Below are 18,432 nucleotides of genomic sequence, written 5' to 3' on the forward strand. Positions count from 1 at the left end.
TGGCTGGTTGGCCAAATTCATCCTCGTCCAAATGCAACTTAAAAATACATAACATGCAATTAGATGTTTTGTTAGTTTAAGGGAAAACAAATAAAAGGAGCATTTCCAGCATCACACAAAAGCTTGACATGCTTGCCTCTCTCTGAACATAATGATCAGGTGTACATTCATCGGACTTTGGCTGACTCTAAACGAGAGGAAAGAGGAAGATTCTTCACTCCACCAGAACGTGTGCACAGAGAGCATGCCTAGTTAGTAACATATTCCTCAAAAGACACAAAGTAAAAAACTGGCAAAATGAGAAAGTGAAAAGCAATCGCAGCAGTTCCTAACTAAACATGTAACTAAAAACATTAAAAGGTGGAGGAAGAAGAAAAACTACATCAACCAACCACAACACTTTAGTATCTTAATAAATAATACTATGTAAAGCACTTGAATACTCCTCCACCTCCAACACTGGTTGTGTTGCATAATAGTTGAGCATTAGAGGCCCGGGTAATTAGATTTTTTTCATCTTACACAAAGCCGGGCTATCCATTTTCCTTTACTTCCAGCCTTTAAATTACACTAGTACCTCTTGCATTGCTCAGTGCTTGCACAGAAGTCATGGCGTTACCATCCTGTTCTCCTCTAATCCTACAGAATCTAGATACTGCAATACATCACAGAATTTGTTGATAATACTCTGCTGGCCTTTTTAGGTTTTCACGTTTTCTGCTGCCATTACTTTTCAATTTTATGACCTCCAGATATTCAATATGTCTACACGTGTACATGCAATGAATCAGCTCCCCTGCAGTCTTGCACTATGCCAGGCCAAGCTCCTCCGGCATGCTTCCACCTCCACCATCACATGCACTTAACAGGATTAATGTAATGTTTACCTTGTCATCATAGGATTAGGAATACCTTGTAAGCGCTCACTATGATAACCATTATTACCAATTTCCATACTGAAAACAAAATATTGTAAAAACAAAAACAAAAACAAAAAAAGAGCGATGAAAAATGTAAGGTAATACGCCATGCTGGAATGCTTGCATACAAATGCTTTCTTTTTTTTGAGAAGCTAAACTTTTCAAAGATGTTAGGAAGTACACATATTTGGAGTAGAAACCATGTTGTTGTTATTTACACTATAACTTACAAAAACAGGTGGACTTGTAAGGTAATGATTGCAAGAGCCCTTCATGAAAGGTAAGGGGCACTTTTCAAAAGGTAGCACATGACAAGAAGCCACACCATCCACCCATAAGAGCAATTCCAAGCTTAGAAATGCAAACCAGCACCAAGAATTTAGTAAACAGTTCTATGTACAAGAATCAGAGAAAAGCACAGAGTGAGAGACGTTGAAAAGGAGAGGGAGGTGGATAAAATATCTTACGTTTTCATGGGAATTGTCTCAGGGCTATAAAGATACACACAAAAGAAAAAAAAACCAGCAACATAACGTCATTAAGTTGGTAAAGGAAATGCACCAGATAGTTTCTTGTAATCAGTCAGATTACAAAGTAAGGGACGCCACTGATCATCCGAGACGTTATAGAAAAAACTACTGTATGACTGCAGAGTCAAAGAACATTAAAAAAATGTGTGTAAAGAAGAAAAATAAACAAACAGATGTGCCAATGCTTCTTTTTAAAGTGCCAAGTGCTTGATAGAGAGTGATGGGGAAAAAAATGAAAGTTTAAATAAGGGATGTGGGAAATGGAAATAGTAGAAATGGTTATCACAAAGTGAAATGCCAAGTCCCAGAAACAGAGGAACTACAGAGAGGAGAAAAGGGAGGAAAAGAAAATCAACTGTAAACTTGTAGAGCCAACGTGACAAACAAGACCCATTCAAAGTTCATTTGACTGCAATAAACCCCAAAAATTCAGCTAAAATATTTATATAAAAAATAAAAACTTGATTCCTTCATGTGATTTGCAGCTCAACATGCACAAAGCAGATAGAAAAGACAGAATAGAAATAACAGAAGGATGTCCTGCAACCCTTATCAGAATGTGACATATCTCCTCTCCTACAAAGATTATAAACTGTCTTACAGTATGTGGACATTCACAGGGCAGTGTAGATGTTACTTAACTTTACACTGACTAGGTATTTAATATGAAAACTATAAATACATTTAAGGGAAAAGTAGAAGAGCATGTACAAATACTCACTCATCGTAAACATCCTCTGTGTCCATCCTGCGGTAGTACTTGGCCAGTTTTACTGCTAGAATAATGCTCGGGAGCAGGAGGAGAGTGCTGCAGCCCAGGCCCATCCAGAAAGTGTTCTGTTGGAAAGGCAAGTACTTAGGGTGGAAATGATAACCCATCAGGATATAAATTCATAATTATTTTAGCCTTCTGTTATTACTGAGGAAAGATTTCATGCAAAAGTTCAGGCTATGCAAGTAATATAAAATATGTCTTCCCTCAGGACATTATATAAATCAAATGAATAATAGATTAAGATAGACAGTAGTCGCTCCAGTTAGAGCCATTTAAAACTGTCACACTTTTGCTATGCTCATAACCATCCATCAAAACAGTACTGGATGTGACTTTTACAGTGGGAATCAACGTTCTTTACTCAGTTAGACTTTTTAACCCAAATATAATCTGTTACAAGTCTGTTTAAACAGGCTCTGTCTTCTAATATTGTTACCATAGAGTCAACCACGAAACTGCAAGCCATGATTTCTGCTGTGTCCACCATGTTGCTGAAGGGCTTGCATGGTGCAACTTCCATAGCCAGCTACAGAGGATATAAACAGGAAATGTCAACACACAACAGATTCAGTAACACTGTACAATTACGTTGCACGTTAAAGTCTGTCTTGGAGATGTAAACAATTGCACAACGTCTCCCTGCAGTGTTCTTGGCAAACAAAAAGAGACTTCTGAGATCAACAGAAAAGCTTCATGATTCAAGCATCTTGTTTTTTTTACTTTCATTCCTTTAGTTAACTAAAGCAGAAACCAACATGCCACAGAGCAAATTCCTCAAATTTATAGAGGTCGTAACTGTTATATTTGACTTTTCTTTATACACTCCAAAACCTTTATGCAACATGCAAAGTTTTGCAATGCAACATTCGCTTCAGGCTAAATTAACACTGTGAGAAATAGACCCACACCTTCAAAGGGAGACAGAATGTTCACATTCCAGCAAGTGAAATATGGTGTTACTGAGAATTATTTCTTGTAATTCCTTCTGAATTTTATTCTTTGTAGTTTGAAACATTTTATTGGAAGACTTGAAGTGATTCCAATAGAATCAATGTGAGTCGACAATATAAAGTCTCAATGTAGACGATTCAAGTAAAAGGCAGATTTAAATGCGATCTGACTACTGTAGAGCCTGAGACCTAAAATGTCTTGTGTGTCCAGCTCTCTAGTGTCGTAGTATCTAAATCTGCCTGAGAAAAGAAAGATTTAATATGAGCTTTACATCATTCCTGAAGTAAGACAAAGAATGAGCCGTGTACTATATATCAGATATGATAAATATCATATTTGCTGATTGAAGTTTTCATCGTTTGTGGAAGTGCTATCTAAATCTTGGTGCAGGTTCTTAATGATCAGTAACAGGTTGATATTTGCTTAAAAAAAAAAAAAAAAAAAAAAAGCAAACAAACAAAAAACAAACAAACAACCTTTTTTGCAAAACTGTAATTTTGTTTACCCTTCTTAGAAAAAACAGCAAATTAGCACACCAAAACTTACAGATGTTTTCACCCATTCAATGTATTGATGAAAGTAGCCAATAATGGTGTTGGTGTACTTTCTGGACTCCTAAGGAAGATTAGGACACAATGTAAGTACAGCATTTTATACAAATCAAGTATAAAAGCAAAGAAAAATAATTCAGCTGTTACCCGATTTATTAAATGCGTAGCGTTCTGCGAGATGAGGAACTGCGCAGCTTTGATGGCATCAAGAACAGCTAAGATTTTGTTCTACGGAGAAGAAACAACGGGTTTCGTTTAGATGATGATGATTAAATTATTTCTGACTTAAACTTGAGGACTATTTTACTTACAGGAAGATCAGAGGCTGTTCTTTCCAGGAACCTCATACTCTGGTTCAGCGCACTCTGTAGAGCAACAAAATTTTAAGTATAAAGGTCAAAGTTCAGAGGTTAATAACATCCATTCAAAAAATAAGCCAGTGAAACAGAAATGGAAACCAGAATCAACCGACACTTGATGAATAACATCTTTGCATGCTAAAGAGTTCTGTTCCAAAATTAAATATCCACAACGAAAAGAAAAACATGATTCAGTTAGCTTCAAAGGCAAATTAATTGTAACATATGCAACAACTAACCGGTCTTTCCTTTGCTTCCACTAGTGACTAAGTAGATAGGGTTGCTACACAACATTTCTTTTCTTTAAGTGGATATTTCTGACATTTTAGCACAAAACTCTTCATGTATAACACCAGAGTACATGAGTATAATGTACATTTAATAAAAACACACAATGCAGCCTAAAATTGGACTTTTCCCACCTCTTTCTTAAAAAAATAAAATAAAATTGCTCTAAATGATGTCAGTGTTTGTTAATGTTCCACATAACGAATGGGGACACTTATTACACAAGACGAACGCATTTCTGCTTACCCTTGCTCTAACATACTTCTTGAAGTTGAAAGAGGAAAAAGAACAACATAAAAAAAAGCAGCTGTAAAAATCTGTGTTGAAGAATATCACTGCTCGTCTGAACTGCTTGTAGCTGTAAATAATTGCTGTTATTCAGAAGAATGGCATAAAACTGAATATTTAATTTGTTTTTCACAGTCATGTCTTAGATGACACATGCCTGAGGGTCAGAATTTCCCATTTAAATTATATTAAATGAATCATATAAATGTCTTATCTCTGTCAAGGTTTATGTAATTCTCTGAAATATATATTTGCAAATGTTAACAGAAAATACTCCTACTTGGTAGCTTTGAGTTTGGGATCCTGACATCTAACACATATCGATATAGTCATTTATAACAAAATAAATCTACAGGGCTCATGTCTTTTAGCTCTGTTGTGGTCCCGAGTAGAGCAGGGCGATATGTCCAAAAATATTTATCACGATATACATTTGTAAATTTGCGATAACGATATAACCGACGATATAATTGACACTAGACAAAATACTTTACAACTCCACAACTTTAGTAGTGCAAAAACCCCCAAAAACATCAATGTATTTTCACTTAAACAAGCAGCTGTTTTTTATGTGCATTAAAGTTATATATAAATTTAACAGTGCAAATGCAAATTCTTCGCTGACAGTTTAACCAAAAGGCATTTCCAGTGGAAATTGGCCGACATATCCTCAGCATAACCACGTATAATATCCACAAAACTTAAAAAGAGGTTATACACACACAATACGGTAATATTATGTTGAAGCACAGTACGTATCACTCCGCGAGGCGCCTGCCTACGATAGCCGTATTGCTCCGACAATCCATCAAGCGGTGCGGGTTCGTAGCTTAGCAAAGTCGTACTAAAACATTTGACAGATTTGCGAGCGCCGTGTACGACATAAAATTGTTTCGAGGTCAGTAAACACAACCAGAATTCATACATAAGGCACACGGGATTATAAAGGGCCACTGTCGATTCTCAGAAAAATCAAAGGATTGATTTAAAGTGTGCCAGTTCCACACCACTGAAGCTGCAGCATTTTTACAAACCAATTCTGGTTCATCCGTTTCATTCAACGATCCGCTTTCGCCCTCCTCATTCTCCGTCGCCGCCGGCATGCTTTTTCCCATGTGCGTATGAAAACAAAGGCACCGCGCATGCGCGTTTTACCCAAATTCTATCGCGATATTTCATTTTCTTGTTGTTGCCCAACATTATACCGGTATTACCGTGAACGGTATGATATGGCCCAGCCCTAGTCCCAAGTAAAATATGTAGCTCAACTAGCCACTGGTTGCTTATGTCTCTGTATTTTGGCACCAGGCAAAGTGTTATGTTAGGCGTCAGTAACACAGGCCTAGAGACCAGTTGGCGATCCCCAGTCTGACTGATTGGTACTCGAGGTTACTGTATGAAATAGGTTGTAAAAAGGGTGCTGCAACAAACTCCTCCTTGTAAATGGACTGATTCCCATATAGCGCTTTTCTACTCTCCTGGAGTACTCAAAGCGCTCTATACAACATGGTGCATTCACCCAATCACACAAGCACCGTCTTCTAAGTTTCTTAGTGCGAACATATCGGAGAGCAATTTGGGGTTGGTATCTTGTCCAAGAATACTTGGCATACAGACTGGAGGAGCCAGGGATCGAACCATTAACCTTCTGATCAGTAGATGACCTGCTCTACCTCAGTGTTGTGATATGTTATATCACTAGCAGTCCATGGTACTTTGCATGGAGGACACTAAATGGTCCGCAGACACTCATGAGGCTAACCACTAAAAGGTAATGACACTTGAAAAAGTGTGTCACAAATTGGAAATGGAGACTGTCTGCCTATCTTGGAAACCAAAATGTTTCAAAAGGCACGACATATACTTTGAAAGCAAATGATGACGTGACCCATTTCACCAAGCGACTGCCAGCAAACTCCAGCAACAATTCACCAACTTGCTGGGGAATGCACATTTTTTCTTACCGACCAGTAGTTACCAACCAGTACACAGTATAGGCCTGTGCAAGTAGGACCTCAGGTTTAAAAAGCCTAAAATCAACTACCCACTGAGGTGGGAAAAGTAAAGACAGTGGACCGAAAGATTTTAAATATTCTTTAGAGCTTAAGAGAACTGAATTTTTTGTTTATGATCACACAATATATACATAGTAAACAATATATAGGATATATAGGATGCTGCCACCATAATGACACCCTGTTTTTTGTCAAGTAAATATCTTATATCTTATTCCGCTTCTTTCCCCATCCTCTTAATTAATTCATTTTTCTTCATTTTTTAAAGTTTGGCCACTGTTTAGTTAAAATGAAGATTAGCTTGTAATACTTACTGACTAAAACTAACTTAAATAAACACACACCAATAAATGCATCTAATACATACTTTTATCACTTCTATAATTCACCTGAAAGTCATATCAATTCCTGTCTGAAGGGAGGGGCAGACAAACAACCATGACAACTGAATACACCAAATTAATGCAAATTAAATCAGCAACCACTGGCACATAGTTTTGAAATGATGTAGGACGAATCTTTCCTCAAAGAGAATAACTAAATGAATCTAAGCAGAAAACAGAAATAGCTATCTCAATAGTAAACAGAGAAACACAGTAGGGCATTACCATGGATTGCTCCATTGGGACGATCTGTTGCCTGTGGATCTGCCGCAGAGTGCTAACGTGGCCTTTCAGAGCAGACTGCAGATTACTTTTGGGCTGAAACGCACAAACAACCACACAATCTTGAAATATATTAAGATAAATATATCAAAGGCTTAGATGGAATTGAAGCACATATATTATACATTCTTAATTTTTTCCTTGCCTTTTATATAACAGTACATTAGAATATAGTTCTTTATCCCTTTCATCCAGGAGAGGAATCAAATTATTGAATTTACGGAACAGCTGGGTTTACTTCAGGACAACAAACTTATGGGACCTTTAGATTAAAATCTCTTTAAAAGCCCCTTTCTCTAAAATCAACTAACTACAAACTCCATCTTTCTACAGGACCCTAATGGACTTAGAAATTGAAAGTGAATGAGCATGTTGTGCTGCCCTAAATGCAATGGACGGCAGTCACACATCATTGAGAGCTTTTATTTGTTCAGGCAGAGCCGTTGAAAGAGAGCTTAGAGAGCAAGAACACACGTATTTTCTTTTCATTTTTTGCCATCAAGTGCTCCTGTGGCATTGTAAGTACATAAGCAAATTAAATCAGTGTACACACAAAAGAAAACACTTTATACAACCACTACTGGGTGCTTGTATAAAAGTCAGATTCTTACCATCAGGTCTGTCTGGGCCTCCAGTTCTCTGGCAAATGAGAGTAGATCCACTACAGTGACCCCCTTATTCACCTAAAGACATCAAAGTAAAAGAGAACAAAATATAAAAAGTAAGGTTGTTTTCCTTTATAGTAGCAAAGTTAAATTAAAGATGTTTTTTTGTCCACTCCTTTTCTTTTAGCTACATTTTCACCTTCATCCTGTAGTTTCCTCTGTAGCAGCTTTTCAACTGCACAGATTCCAGTCAATTAGACCGCTAGAAAGCTATTTAATATAACTTTTTGTCACTTATATTATTTCCAACAGACAGCAGAGAGACATGCTGCACATAAAAATGTGTCAGCTTGACTTTTGCAGGGTGTGTGCGTTGAGTATCAGTCAGTCTTTAAAGCTTTTTTTATTTTATTTTCAGTCACTCTGGGGAAATAATTCTAAGTGAACCTGACGGGTTGTGTTAGACAAGACATGGAATGCCAAGTCCCTGCCTGTTCCTACATCCTCTTTGCCTTGGCAGGATCACCTTTGGATAATTGAGCTGCAGTGGTCCTCGACGAAACCCACTGTTCTGTATCACACTGAAGCTCTTATCAGGCGAAGCATGGCTGCCTGTTGTATGTTAACTGACAGCAGTGGAGGTGCCTCTTAGACTGCGCCCACAGAAGTGAGCTATTTCTGGTAGCACACCATTAAAGCACAGCTGAAATATGTTTGTGTGTAATTATGTAAGAATTTATAACAATTCATTATTATTTGACTCCCCACTCTTTCTACTTGGATTGTGCTTTCTCAGATAAACCGGTGCATCTACAGAACAATTCAGTCTAGTAATCACAAAGAAATACCTTGGTTGTGTAGCTGTTTTACACAAATATTGTGTGTGTCTCCTTCTGTGTATTGCTTCTTGTCTTTGTTGTGTATGCTGGCCTGTCCCTTGCAGGCACACAAAACCACACTACTTCCTGCGTGGTTTTGTGTGCCTGATTATCCAATTATGCCCTTCCCCCTTCATTCATGCATATTTTAAGGGATTTATTTGTGTTGCACATTTTTTTCTTTCCCGCTGATGTGTTTGCTCATTCCAGTATGCTTGTGCTGATGCGTCACCTCCTCCAGGTAGTCGGCGTAGTTGATCTCTGACAGCCCTGCTTCAGAGAAATCCAGGAGGTTCTGCCTTCCCTCTGCCTCCAACAGGATTATGCCTCTCAAGTCAATCTTAAGACTGTCCAGCTGACTGACCACATCCTTTGTGAACTGTTAACACAAAGATATAAAATACTTTTTTGTTTAGTTGTTCTAGAATGTATATATTAAATGTTATTCATGCATATTTTATGTGTATGTTCCAATTTTCTTGACATAACATCAGAAAAAAAGACAATCTGGTAATCTTAGGACTTTGAGTAAATTTCCAGTATTGTGACTGTATAGACATGAAAATAATGAAAGGTTTCCAAAAACACAAAACAAATGTTGGCACACGAGCGACCCAAAATCTTAAAGATGTGGTTTGGATGGAAGTCTACATATACCAGTGATGTTTTCTCTTAATTTTTTTTGTTTTACAGTCCCCAGTCATACATTTCTCTACATAATCCTTTCATTTAACATTAAATAGTAAGAGTACTTTTGCTTGCACTGGACTGTATGCTTTAAGGACTGTTGTCCCAAAAAGCAAAGCCATAGCCGTACAGAGACATATCTTGGCAAGTGTGATTTTCGTGAAGGATGTCGTGAATAGAAATATGTAATTTCACAACCAAAAAAGAAGTTGTTGTTTTATGGCACTTTAAAGACAACCAGACCAAAAATACTGACAATAAAAGCTGTTCTCAGATGACATGGTTGTATGTTTATGTGTTTCCAATAACACTAGAAATGTCCTGCATGTGATGGGTTGCACAACTTTTATTTAATATAGAAAATTCGACAAAGAGATGAGCTGCGCAACACTCCATACACTGAATCCACATATGCCAATGACACCCCCATTTACTGCCTGAAAATATTAATTTTTTTAAAACTTTTTTTTGTCTCTGGGGACATCTCAGGCCCTCCAAGGTTTGGAGGCCTATCTCCCCCTACCACCACTTCCCCTGCCAGTGGCGGACCCCCTCAGACATCGGTGCGTTGGTGGTTCTTTGTGTCCGGGGATGGGCGTCCAGGTACACACCGGCTCACTCCTTGGCGGCCGCTTATCGGGGCCTGGAGCCTGGGGTTCGCCCGGGCCACTTCGGAGGTGGGGTGCCCCCGGCCTCTCGGCCTGGGGCTCGGTCACTCAGGCGCGGCTGGCTGCCGGCGGAGCTCACGGGCGCGTAACTCCCCCTGGCTTCTGCTCCGCAGCTGCTGAGTGAGCCCTCATCTGGGACTCTCCTCAGCTCTTTCCGGGACAGTGGCGCGGCTGCCCCTCTGTTGGTCTTCCTTGGTCTCTTGTGTTCTGGGGGCCTCTGGATGTCTGGAGTTTTGATCTCCTCCATACCTGCTTCATACCCTGGAGGACGGGGCTGTGGCCCCCCCACACCCTCTAGCAGATTATTACATGAAGGAACCTTTTAAAAAACAAAAAACAAGCGCGTCCATGCTCACAGGTGTACACACGGGTGGTCACACCCACAAACTACACCCTTTTTGGCTCCTACCTCAAAGCACACTGTTCTGTTGATCTTATGTGCTGCACAATAATGTTTAATATTTAGTATTTACTGTCATATTCCCATATATCATTGTGATGTTGTTTATTCTATTACTCTTGTTCTCTTCTGCTTGCTTTCTTTTTTCTTTCTCAGCAGGTGATCCAGGTGATTGATATATGCATTTCTTTTTCTCTGCCCGTTCTGTTGGTTTTTGTCTTTTGCCCTTCTCCCCCGTCCCTCTTCTCAGCTGTTTCTCTTTCCCTCTTTCTTTCTCCCCTTCTTTCCCCCAGTCAAGTCTGTCCCGTATTCAGTAAGTGAAAATAAAATAAACAATAAAAGGTGAATCAAATGGACCATTACGGCAAGGCTGGGATGGTCAGTTTGGTAAAGTAAATCCGTTGGGCATCTTTCTTTGCCTTTAGACAACAATTCTGATGGCAAAAGAGCCAAACGGGACAGGCCACAAAAAAAAAACAAAAAAAAAAACAAAAAACTTTTTTTTGTAATGAATTTTGAAATGTGAATACTTATGATCAATTCAAAGGTATATATATCATAGACTATATAAATATAATATTTCATGTCACCATTTGGTGTTAAAGTTAGCACCCATGCTGCATACAACCTAGAGCCATGTGAGAAACTGCTGTGCATTTATACAGTGAGATAAATTAGAGTTACTATGGTGATAACAAGCATGTTAGCTTAAATGAGGGAAGCTCTCCTTAGAATAGATGTATATTCACAATGGGGGAGGGGGGGGGGACTTTTTAGATTTGCTGCTTATAGCTTGTATGATTGGTAAATTAACAGAATAAAAAAGTGTCAGACTTTTAGAAAGTTTTTCAGGCTTTAATGAAGAAAAATGAACAATATCCAGAAGCCGCATGGAACATATCATCTGTTGGCGACAATGAGTCAAGGCAATTGTGCCAAGTGTCAGGAAAGTGCTGAATGTAGAAATGCCTGGCTTAAATCAATATAATGTCACACAGGCATACACTGACTTAAGGGCTAAAGCATGCTGAAATTATCAGCTGTCAGCATCCCTTTTAGTTTGGGACCTAAGAACTTATAAGGTAATGCAAATGAAGTACTGCATGCAGCCTTGACTGCAGATGTCTGGGACCTTATTTCCTGTAGAGTCGTTTTTAATAGAGCTGTTTTATTATGTTTTGCGAGTGGGAGGGAAGAGAGAAAATGTTACACGTGGACAAAGATTACCCTGACTTTACCCTGATATGTGAGCAACATCAGAGTTATTCTTTTTCAGCTGATTAAAATTTGTCCTATTAAAGGTTAATATCATATATCTTTATATGAACTGGTAATGTAAAGTGTATAACACTTTAGGAGAAAAAAAGTAGCTATTTTAGTTGCTCAGCTATTATAAGACAGCATCCTATCATAATAATAACTACAACAGAGTACGTAAAGGTTACTAACCACTGTGGTGTTCAGGTAAGAGGAAATATTGAAGACTTTGTCCAGACGCATGGCAGAGTAGATGCCTTGGTTCTTTTTGCAAGTACTAATGAAGACAAGTACACGAAAACAAATACACACAGAAATATCAGAAAGGGGAAATAAAAGAAAGAGAGAGAGAGAAAGAGAAATATCAATATGTAACTTTCTATCATAGTAAAAATATTTGCTGCCACCAAGTGAAACTGACTGGAAGTACATGACTAATATGTCCATTTATGAGAGACAGTGTATTATTCACAAAAAGCTTAAAATGTTTGCAAATATATTAAAGCTAAAAATGCCTTGAAAGCATTTAGGTAGCCACATATCTTAGACTTGCTTTATAAAGTGTGAAAACTTGAAAACACATTCTGTTTGAAAATGGTGACGATGAATCTGCCATCCCAGTATACTGAGAATGTGCAGCATCACACTGCAGGAAGATGATGAAAGCTCGTGTAATCACTAAGAAAGGGGCTACAGAAAAGCAGTGCAGACAGCGTAGAAAAAAAACGATCCTAATTAGCAAAGCCAGGTTAATAGTAACCCTCTCCTTCTTTCTCATTTGCATCTCCATCAATGGAAACAAGATACTCAGTCACATGCTTGATGTCTGACCCTAAGCCAAATGAAAAACAGCATCATCGATTAATTTTGCAGACTATACTTAGATAAATGGGTTGTCTTGCTGAAAAAAAATCATTCATATTGTTGTAACCTAGTGTATGCATGAAATATAGAGAAGACAGGTGGAGAAGGGTGTGAGAATAATGGCATGACAGTGTCATCTAAATACACAAAAAATCATTTTCTTTGCCTGTATAAGCTCTCTGTTGTCAACTTCAGCTCAGAGTCGTTGTACATGTAGCCAGGGATGAAGTTCTTCCACTCTGGGTTGATCATATATGGAGTATCCACAACCTGGTGAATTAGAGAGCAGGAAACAGGATGTATAATCAATAATTCCTATGGAGAAGCAAAATGAATCCATCAGTAAATTCATTATTGTAAATTCAAATTAGAAACAAATGCACATCATCATCCACGATGCAGTTCGTCCTCACTGAGGCGGCAAGAAAGTCGAGAAGAGCAATCATGGAGGCACAGAAGAAAATGCTGAAAATGAATTTCATTTGCAGAAACTTCTATAAATTACTTAAGAGACCCGCTCCAAATCTGACAAACTTCGTTCTCTTTCATGAGTGCCGATGCACCATAAATTAAGAAAAATGGCAGAATATTTCAGCCTTTTTTTGCCCATTTCTTTATTTGTTTTTTAAACTTGAGGCAAAATTAGATCTTCTGAATTATGGATGGGTTGAGTGCAGATGCATTCAGACTTAATGCACATAACAGCTTGCCCCTGACAACTGGTAGCAAATGCTATTCCAATGAGCCCACCTAAGGGACACCAAGTTTTATGTAGTGTGCTTATACTAACAATTATCTGTGCCAGTGGTTCCCAGACTGTGGGATCTCAGAATTATAACTCGGGGTGGAGTGAAGCTGAATGAAAATGACACATTGGTTCTGCACTGCTAACAATGCATGGACACGTTTTTGAGAGGACTGCCCAGTAAAGCTAAAACAGATTAATCTACACCAAATGTCACAACCACCCAAACAAAAACTAAACACTATTACGAAGCACATGCCGGCCTCAGCTTCACCACAGTGGGTAATGAAGAGAGATCACAGTGTGCTGTGTCTGAAAATATTCACTTCTGAATGTATGAAGCTAAAGTGAGACTGTCACTTTGTTCACTATTTACATTTTTAGTTGTATCACACAGATACACACGTTGGATTTTTCTATGAATTACAGTCAGTTTTCAAAGAAAAATATATAGAATGTTTCTTTTACTCTTCAAGTAGGACTTTTATTTAATAATATATATTAATCTTTGAAAGCAGGGCCCTTTGTATGCTTTATGTGTGGGATCCACTTTTACACAATCAAAAAACACTCTGTTTACATTTTATCTCCCTTATCATTGCATGACTTGCCTTGAAAAGCTCATTGGTGTGGAATGGTTCGCACACAAGTTTCTCCATGTTCCCTCCAGCCAGGAAAATGATGGTCACCACTCCCATCAGTACCCAGGAGAAGAGAAAGCTAAATCCAACTCCACTGTGGAGAAGAACAAATAGTCCCTGTGGTACAGCTGATGTGTACAATTCTAACACAGTGAACTGTAGCTTTATAGTGAAACAAGCTGTCTGTCATAGTACAGTTTTAATAACTGTAAAAACTACTAGAACATGTACAGTTATACTACAGTTGTACTTGTAAAATAGCAACATAAACCTGAGTTGTGGCAGCTTTTTACACTTTGCATACTGGACTTACGCCATAAGCATCGTTCCTCCTGTATTGGAGATGCAGCCCCGTGTTGTAGGTGAGGCATGTTTGTCATAGCCCAGCGTGCCGCACAGCAGGCCCAGGTAGTTGAAGGCCAGGACCAGGACCACCATGCAACAAAGAGCAATGCAGCCAATCCACCTGAAGGCAGCAGGCAAAGCCAAACTATTAGAGATCTCACAGAAGGTGGTTTACCAAAATATAAATAAGCACAGTTCCCACTGTGGTTTATATCAACAAACTGTCAAAGCATCCTCGAGAAAGAGAGCTTTGCTCCACTTGCTTATACAGCCAAAAAAGCACATAGGCACAGAAACTAGGATGGGTACAATGAAAATAGAACACAAAGCTTACTAAAAAGGAAAAGAGAAAAAACATAAAGCAAGACAAATGTCAAACATCAGGCATATTTCATTAATATAGTTACCTCGTTTCAGCACATTTACATGATAGTTTCTATTTAATAAAAATGTTTTTTTACTTTTACCCTTAGAGGTTTTCCTTTTATGCAAAGCACTTATAAATACACAGATATGCTTTGTGAAGTGAAGAAGAATACCTGTAGAAGTCCATTTTGTCAATTTCTGGGTAGTAGTCTTCAATCTTGGCGTGCACATGGTTAATGAAGATGGTGAAGTTGGACAGGCAGCTCTGCACTGGGAATGCCTTGGAAAAGCTGCTGATGTTATTGCCAATGCTATCCACCAAATTTGTTACACCTGAGAGAAATCATTTTTTCAAAACAGAAAAAATGAAGAGTGTAAAGATACTTGAAAAATAAATAAATTCATCAGTTTTACCATTTTTGGGAAAAATATTAACCAGGATTGAAATTTAACATTGAATTAGACTACTATATCAACAAATGTTTAAAGTGAAATCTGTGCAATTCAAAAAGGCCCCATTCTTGCTACAAGAAACAAACTTACAGTACATAACAAATGAAACATAAAGAGAAACGCAGAGAGTGCAAGGAGAACACAAAAATCCATTCATTTATATAAGCACTTATTGTAATAACATATATCAAGAGTTATTAACTTTTGTGTTTGATTTCAGAAAAACATCGGTTCAAAAGCCACTTACTCTCAACAACACTTCTGGTCTGTTCAATCACCATATGCGGCGTGTCATTCAAAGAGGAGAAGCCCTGTGAAAGGAGGAAAAGCAAGAAGGAACACCAAGTGTGTTTGTCCATTTTGCGGTTTTGGTTGCATTTGAAAGAAAAAAAAACAGGAACTAAAGATGAACAACTAAACAAGAAAACTGACAAAATACATCAGAAAATAGACTGGAAGACAAAAAAACTCAGTCCAATTAATGTGGTTCATGCTCACCCTCTGAACGACAGCGCTGAGGTCTGTTTTCAATACACCGTTCATCTTTTCCAGCTGTGCATTCACATCGGGTAGCTAACAAGTGAAAAACACAGCTTTGATAAGTATTTGCAATAAGAAATTATCAAAATGTAACAATTCCTGATTGCTGTTCAGAAATCTATTTTTTTCACTAGTTCAAATAACTCCTTAAAAAAATAGCCTAAACCTTTCCATTGCTGTATTTCACTGTGCAGCACACTGCATGAGAAACAATGGGACAAAATAATTATTTCTAATGCTTAATATAATGCATAATCTTTAGGGTCAATATAGAAAGGTAGATGATTACTTTAAGACAGACGCAGAAAACGTTGAACTTATCCATTAGCCCAAAGTACTTAAGCCTGATTTTTAAGTGTGAACAATTTTATTACAAACATGTGCCAAAAAGAGCACCACAGTTGCAGTATAAAGCTTTGTATTGGAATTTGCTTCATTCAGTTTTGTACCCGTGTGAAATTTGAGCTGATCTGCAGCTGGGACAGCGACTGGCGAATGTTGCGGCATAGCTGGGCTGTGGTAGCATCCGAGTCTTCATCATGGCAGTCAGTGTCATTTAGGGTGTGGTTGATGCTGGCCCGGACTTGGCCCAGGTTTAGGCTCAGTTTCCCTGTTCCATCCTGAAGCACCTCCAGAGATGCATTAACGCTCTCCAAGGCCTCCTTGGTTTCTCGCATGGCTGAAATAATGAGACCACAAGCGACATGGCAAGTGAACTGGGTTTAATATATGAGGGGAAAACCAATAAAGGAGAAATGCCCAAAGCAAAGTACCTAAAAAGTAAAAATGAAGAACAGTTGTTTTTGGGACTGTTCTCGCTGCAGTCACATATTCTTCCAAAATGTAAATAAAGTCAGCTGGATTGTCTTATATCCTCAGGAAAATAAAAATAAAGGTGTTTTTTCACTAGTTATCTTGAGGGAAAATTTTAAATTAAAGGAGTTGTCATGTAGGGCTTTTCGATTAACTCTATTCCCATTGGATACTACTATGTGGTTTGGCTTCAGATGACTCAATGGATCATGAATACTTTATATGAATCTTTCAGTTCTCTTCTGGAAAATACTGTAACAGTAAATGTGTGATATTAGACAGCCTTTGATTTCATCAGTGAAGAGGAAGTATGGAGCTGTTTTGTTTGTTTTGTTTTGCTTTTTTTAAACAGTGTATTGGTAACACAAATCGGGTAACCAGAACAAGGCAGTGGAGGCCAGAGGAAATCAGAATGGTTGACCACAAATAGCAGAAATACAGCTTAGAAACAGATATAGCATGATTTTTCATGCTTGTGTGCAACACTGAACACTGTTATAAAAAGCATTATGTGTAAAATGGGACTACGTAGGAAAAGAAAATTGTTTCATATTAAATAACTGTTTTGCTAAGTGGTAAAGGAACTATTAAGACCCTTTACCTAATTAAAATCACAATCCTACAATGTCAAAAGAACACATTATGCTGCTTGAATCATTGGATCATAATTATTGAAACATTAATGCGTATTTCATTTTAATGTTTCAGCTGGAGGTTATTTAAATTGCTAATATAGTAATAGGTAACTTTAGCTATATTAATAAAACATTATATATTAGTGACTTTATATAGTTAACATCTGCAAAATACTAAGCATTTCAAGTGTTATGTTATGGTATAGAGTACAAAGTACAATGTTTGTTTCAAAATATAATGTAGTTGAAGTAAAAGTCAGCAACAATGAATTATTTAAATAAAGCACAATGATATTAAAACTGTACTTTGTTTCCCAGGCACATACTAAGAAATCCTTACTATCAGCCCAAACTCCACAATCGGTGTATCCCTAGTAAAGCCCAGGCCTGATCCAAGTATATCTTTTGAGTTTCTCGTCCAAGCTAATGGGGTCTGACATTTTGAGTGTGTCTGTAGTGTTCTCATATACTAGTGTGAATCTCTAGCATCTAAAATTACACTGTTAACTGCACTGCATGCAACAGAATCGCTTTTGGCGAACATTAAGCAAACAGGAATGCTATGAATAATATGAGCCATTATTAAAGATGTCGCTGTTCAGTAAATGACGCTTTTCCATGCATTTGGGTTCATTGTAAGACAGCAGACAGTGTTAGTATAGAGTCTGTGAGCAGCCTGCAGAGGATGCTTAAAATTAAACAGGATAAAGAAAACAAAAACACTAGCATCCTTGAACAGAGGCATAAAAGGTGAACAAGAGGAAACGGTAAATACACTCTCACATAGTGGCACGATTAGCAACACTGTGAAGCCATAGATGGACGCTTAAGCACCATTTTTAATTGTAGTAGTATATATCTCTTGGTTCTGTATTCCCTTTTTCTATCTTGTTACACTCTGCATTCTCAGTGAATAACAAAAAGCTTTGACAACTTGGCTCAAACCCAACAGAAACCCAAAAGGATATGAATATTAAAAACCCAAATTACAGTACAATCACTGCCATGCCAATGGCCAGACATTTTACCAACTTTACTTTTTTCATGCTTACTGACAGATCTTTCATCTTTTCTTGCTGATGTGGTGCAAGCCTATATATTTGGGTCAAACATCCACACAGCATCTAGTTGTAATTCAGAATTTAAAAAACAAGAGAAAAAGAAAACAAGGTACTCTCATAGTTACATATTCA

At 37.9% G+C, this 18,432-nt stretch overlaps 1 protein-coding gene across 1 annotated transcript in view; it reads right to left on the bottom strand.

The window, feature by feature from the left end:
* LOC102290795 (prominin-1-A) overlaps window positions 1-18,432 on the bottom strand; it is a gene marked incomplete at its 5' end in the record, with an annotated part of 46,585 nt that overhangs the window by 6,697 nt on the left and 21,456 nt on the right. The window contains 19 exon segments of the mRNA XM_014334156.1: window positions 888-956; window positions 1,388-1,411; window positions 2,172-2,287; window positions 2,662-2,751; window positions 3,723-3,791; window positions 3,875-3,955; window positions 4,039-4,092; window positions 4,621-4,638; window positions 7,286-7,378; window positions 7,954-8,025; window positions 9,058-9,204; window positions 12,030-12,114; window positions 12,868-12,971; window positions 14,058-14,181; window positions 14,401-14,553; window positions 14,972-15,131; window positions 15,499-15,562; window positions 15,750-15,824; window positions 16,241-16,470. Of these exon segments, the coding sequence (XP_014189642.1) occupies window positions 888-956; window positions 1,388-1,411; window positions 2,172-2,287; window positions 2,662-2,751; window positions 3,723-3,791; window positions 3,875-3,955; window positions 4,039-4,092; window positions 4,621-4,638; window positions 7,286-7,378; window positions 7,954-8,025; window positions 9,058-9,204; window positions 12,030-12,114; window positions 12,868-12,971; window positions 14,058-14,181; window positions 14,401-14,553; window positions 14,972-15,131; window positions 15,499-15,562; window positions 15,750-15,824; window positions 16,241-16,470 (1,828 nt within the window).

Source organism: Haplochromis burtoni, unplaced genomic scaffold (genome assembly GCF_018398535.1).
Source record: "Haplochromis burtoni strain Fernald_Lab_line unplaced genomic scaffold, NCSU_Asbu1 Contig_73, whole genome shotgun sequence".
Taxonomy (NCBI): Eukaryota; Metazoa; Chordata; class Actinopteri; order Cichliformes; family Cichlidae; genus Haplochromis; species Haplochromis burtoni.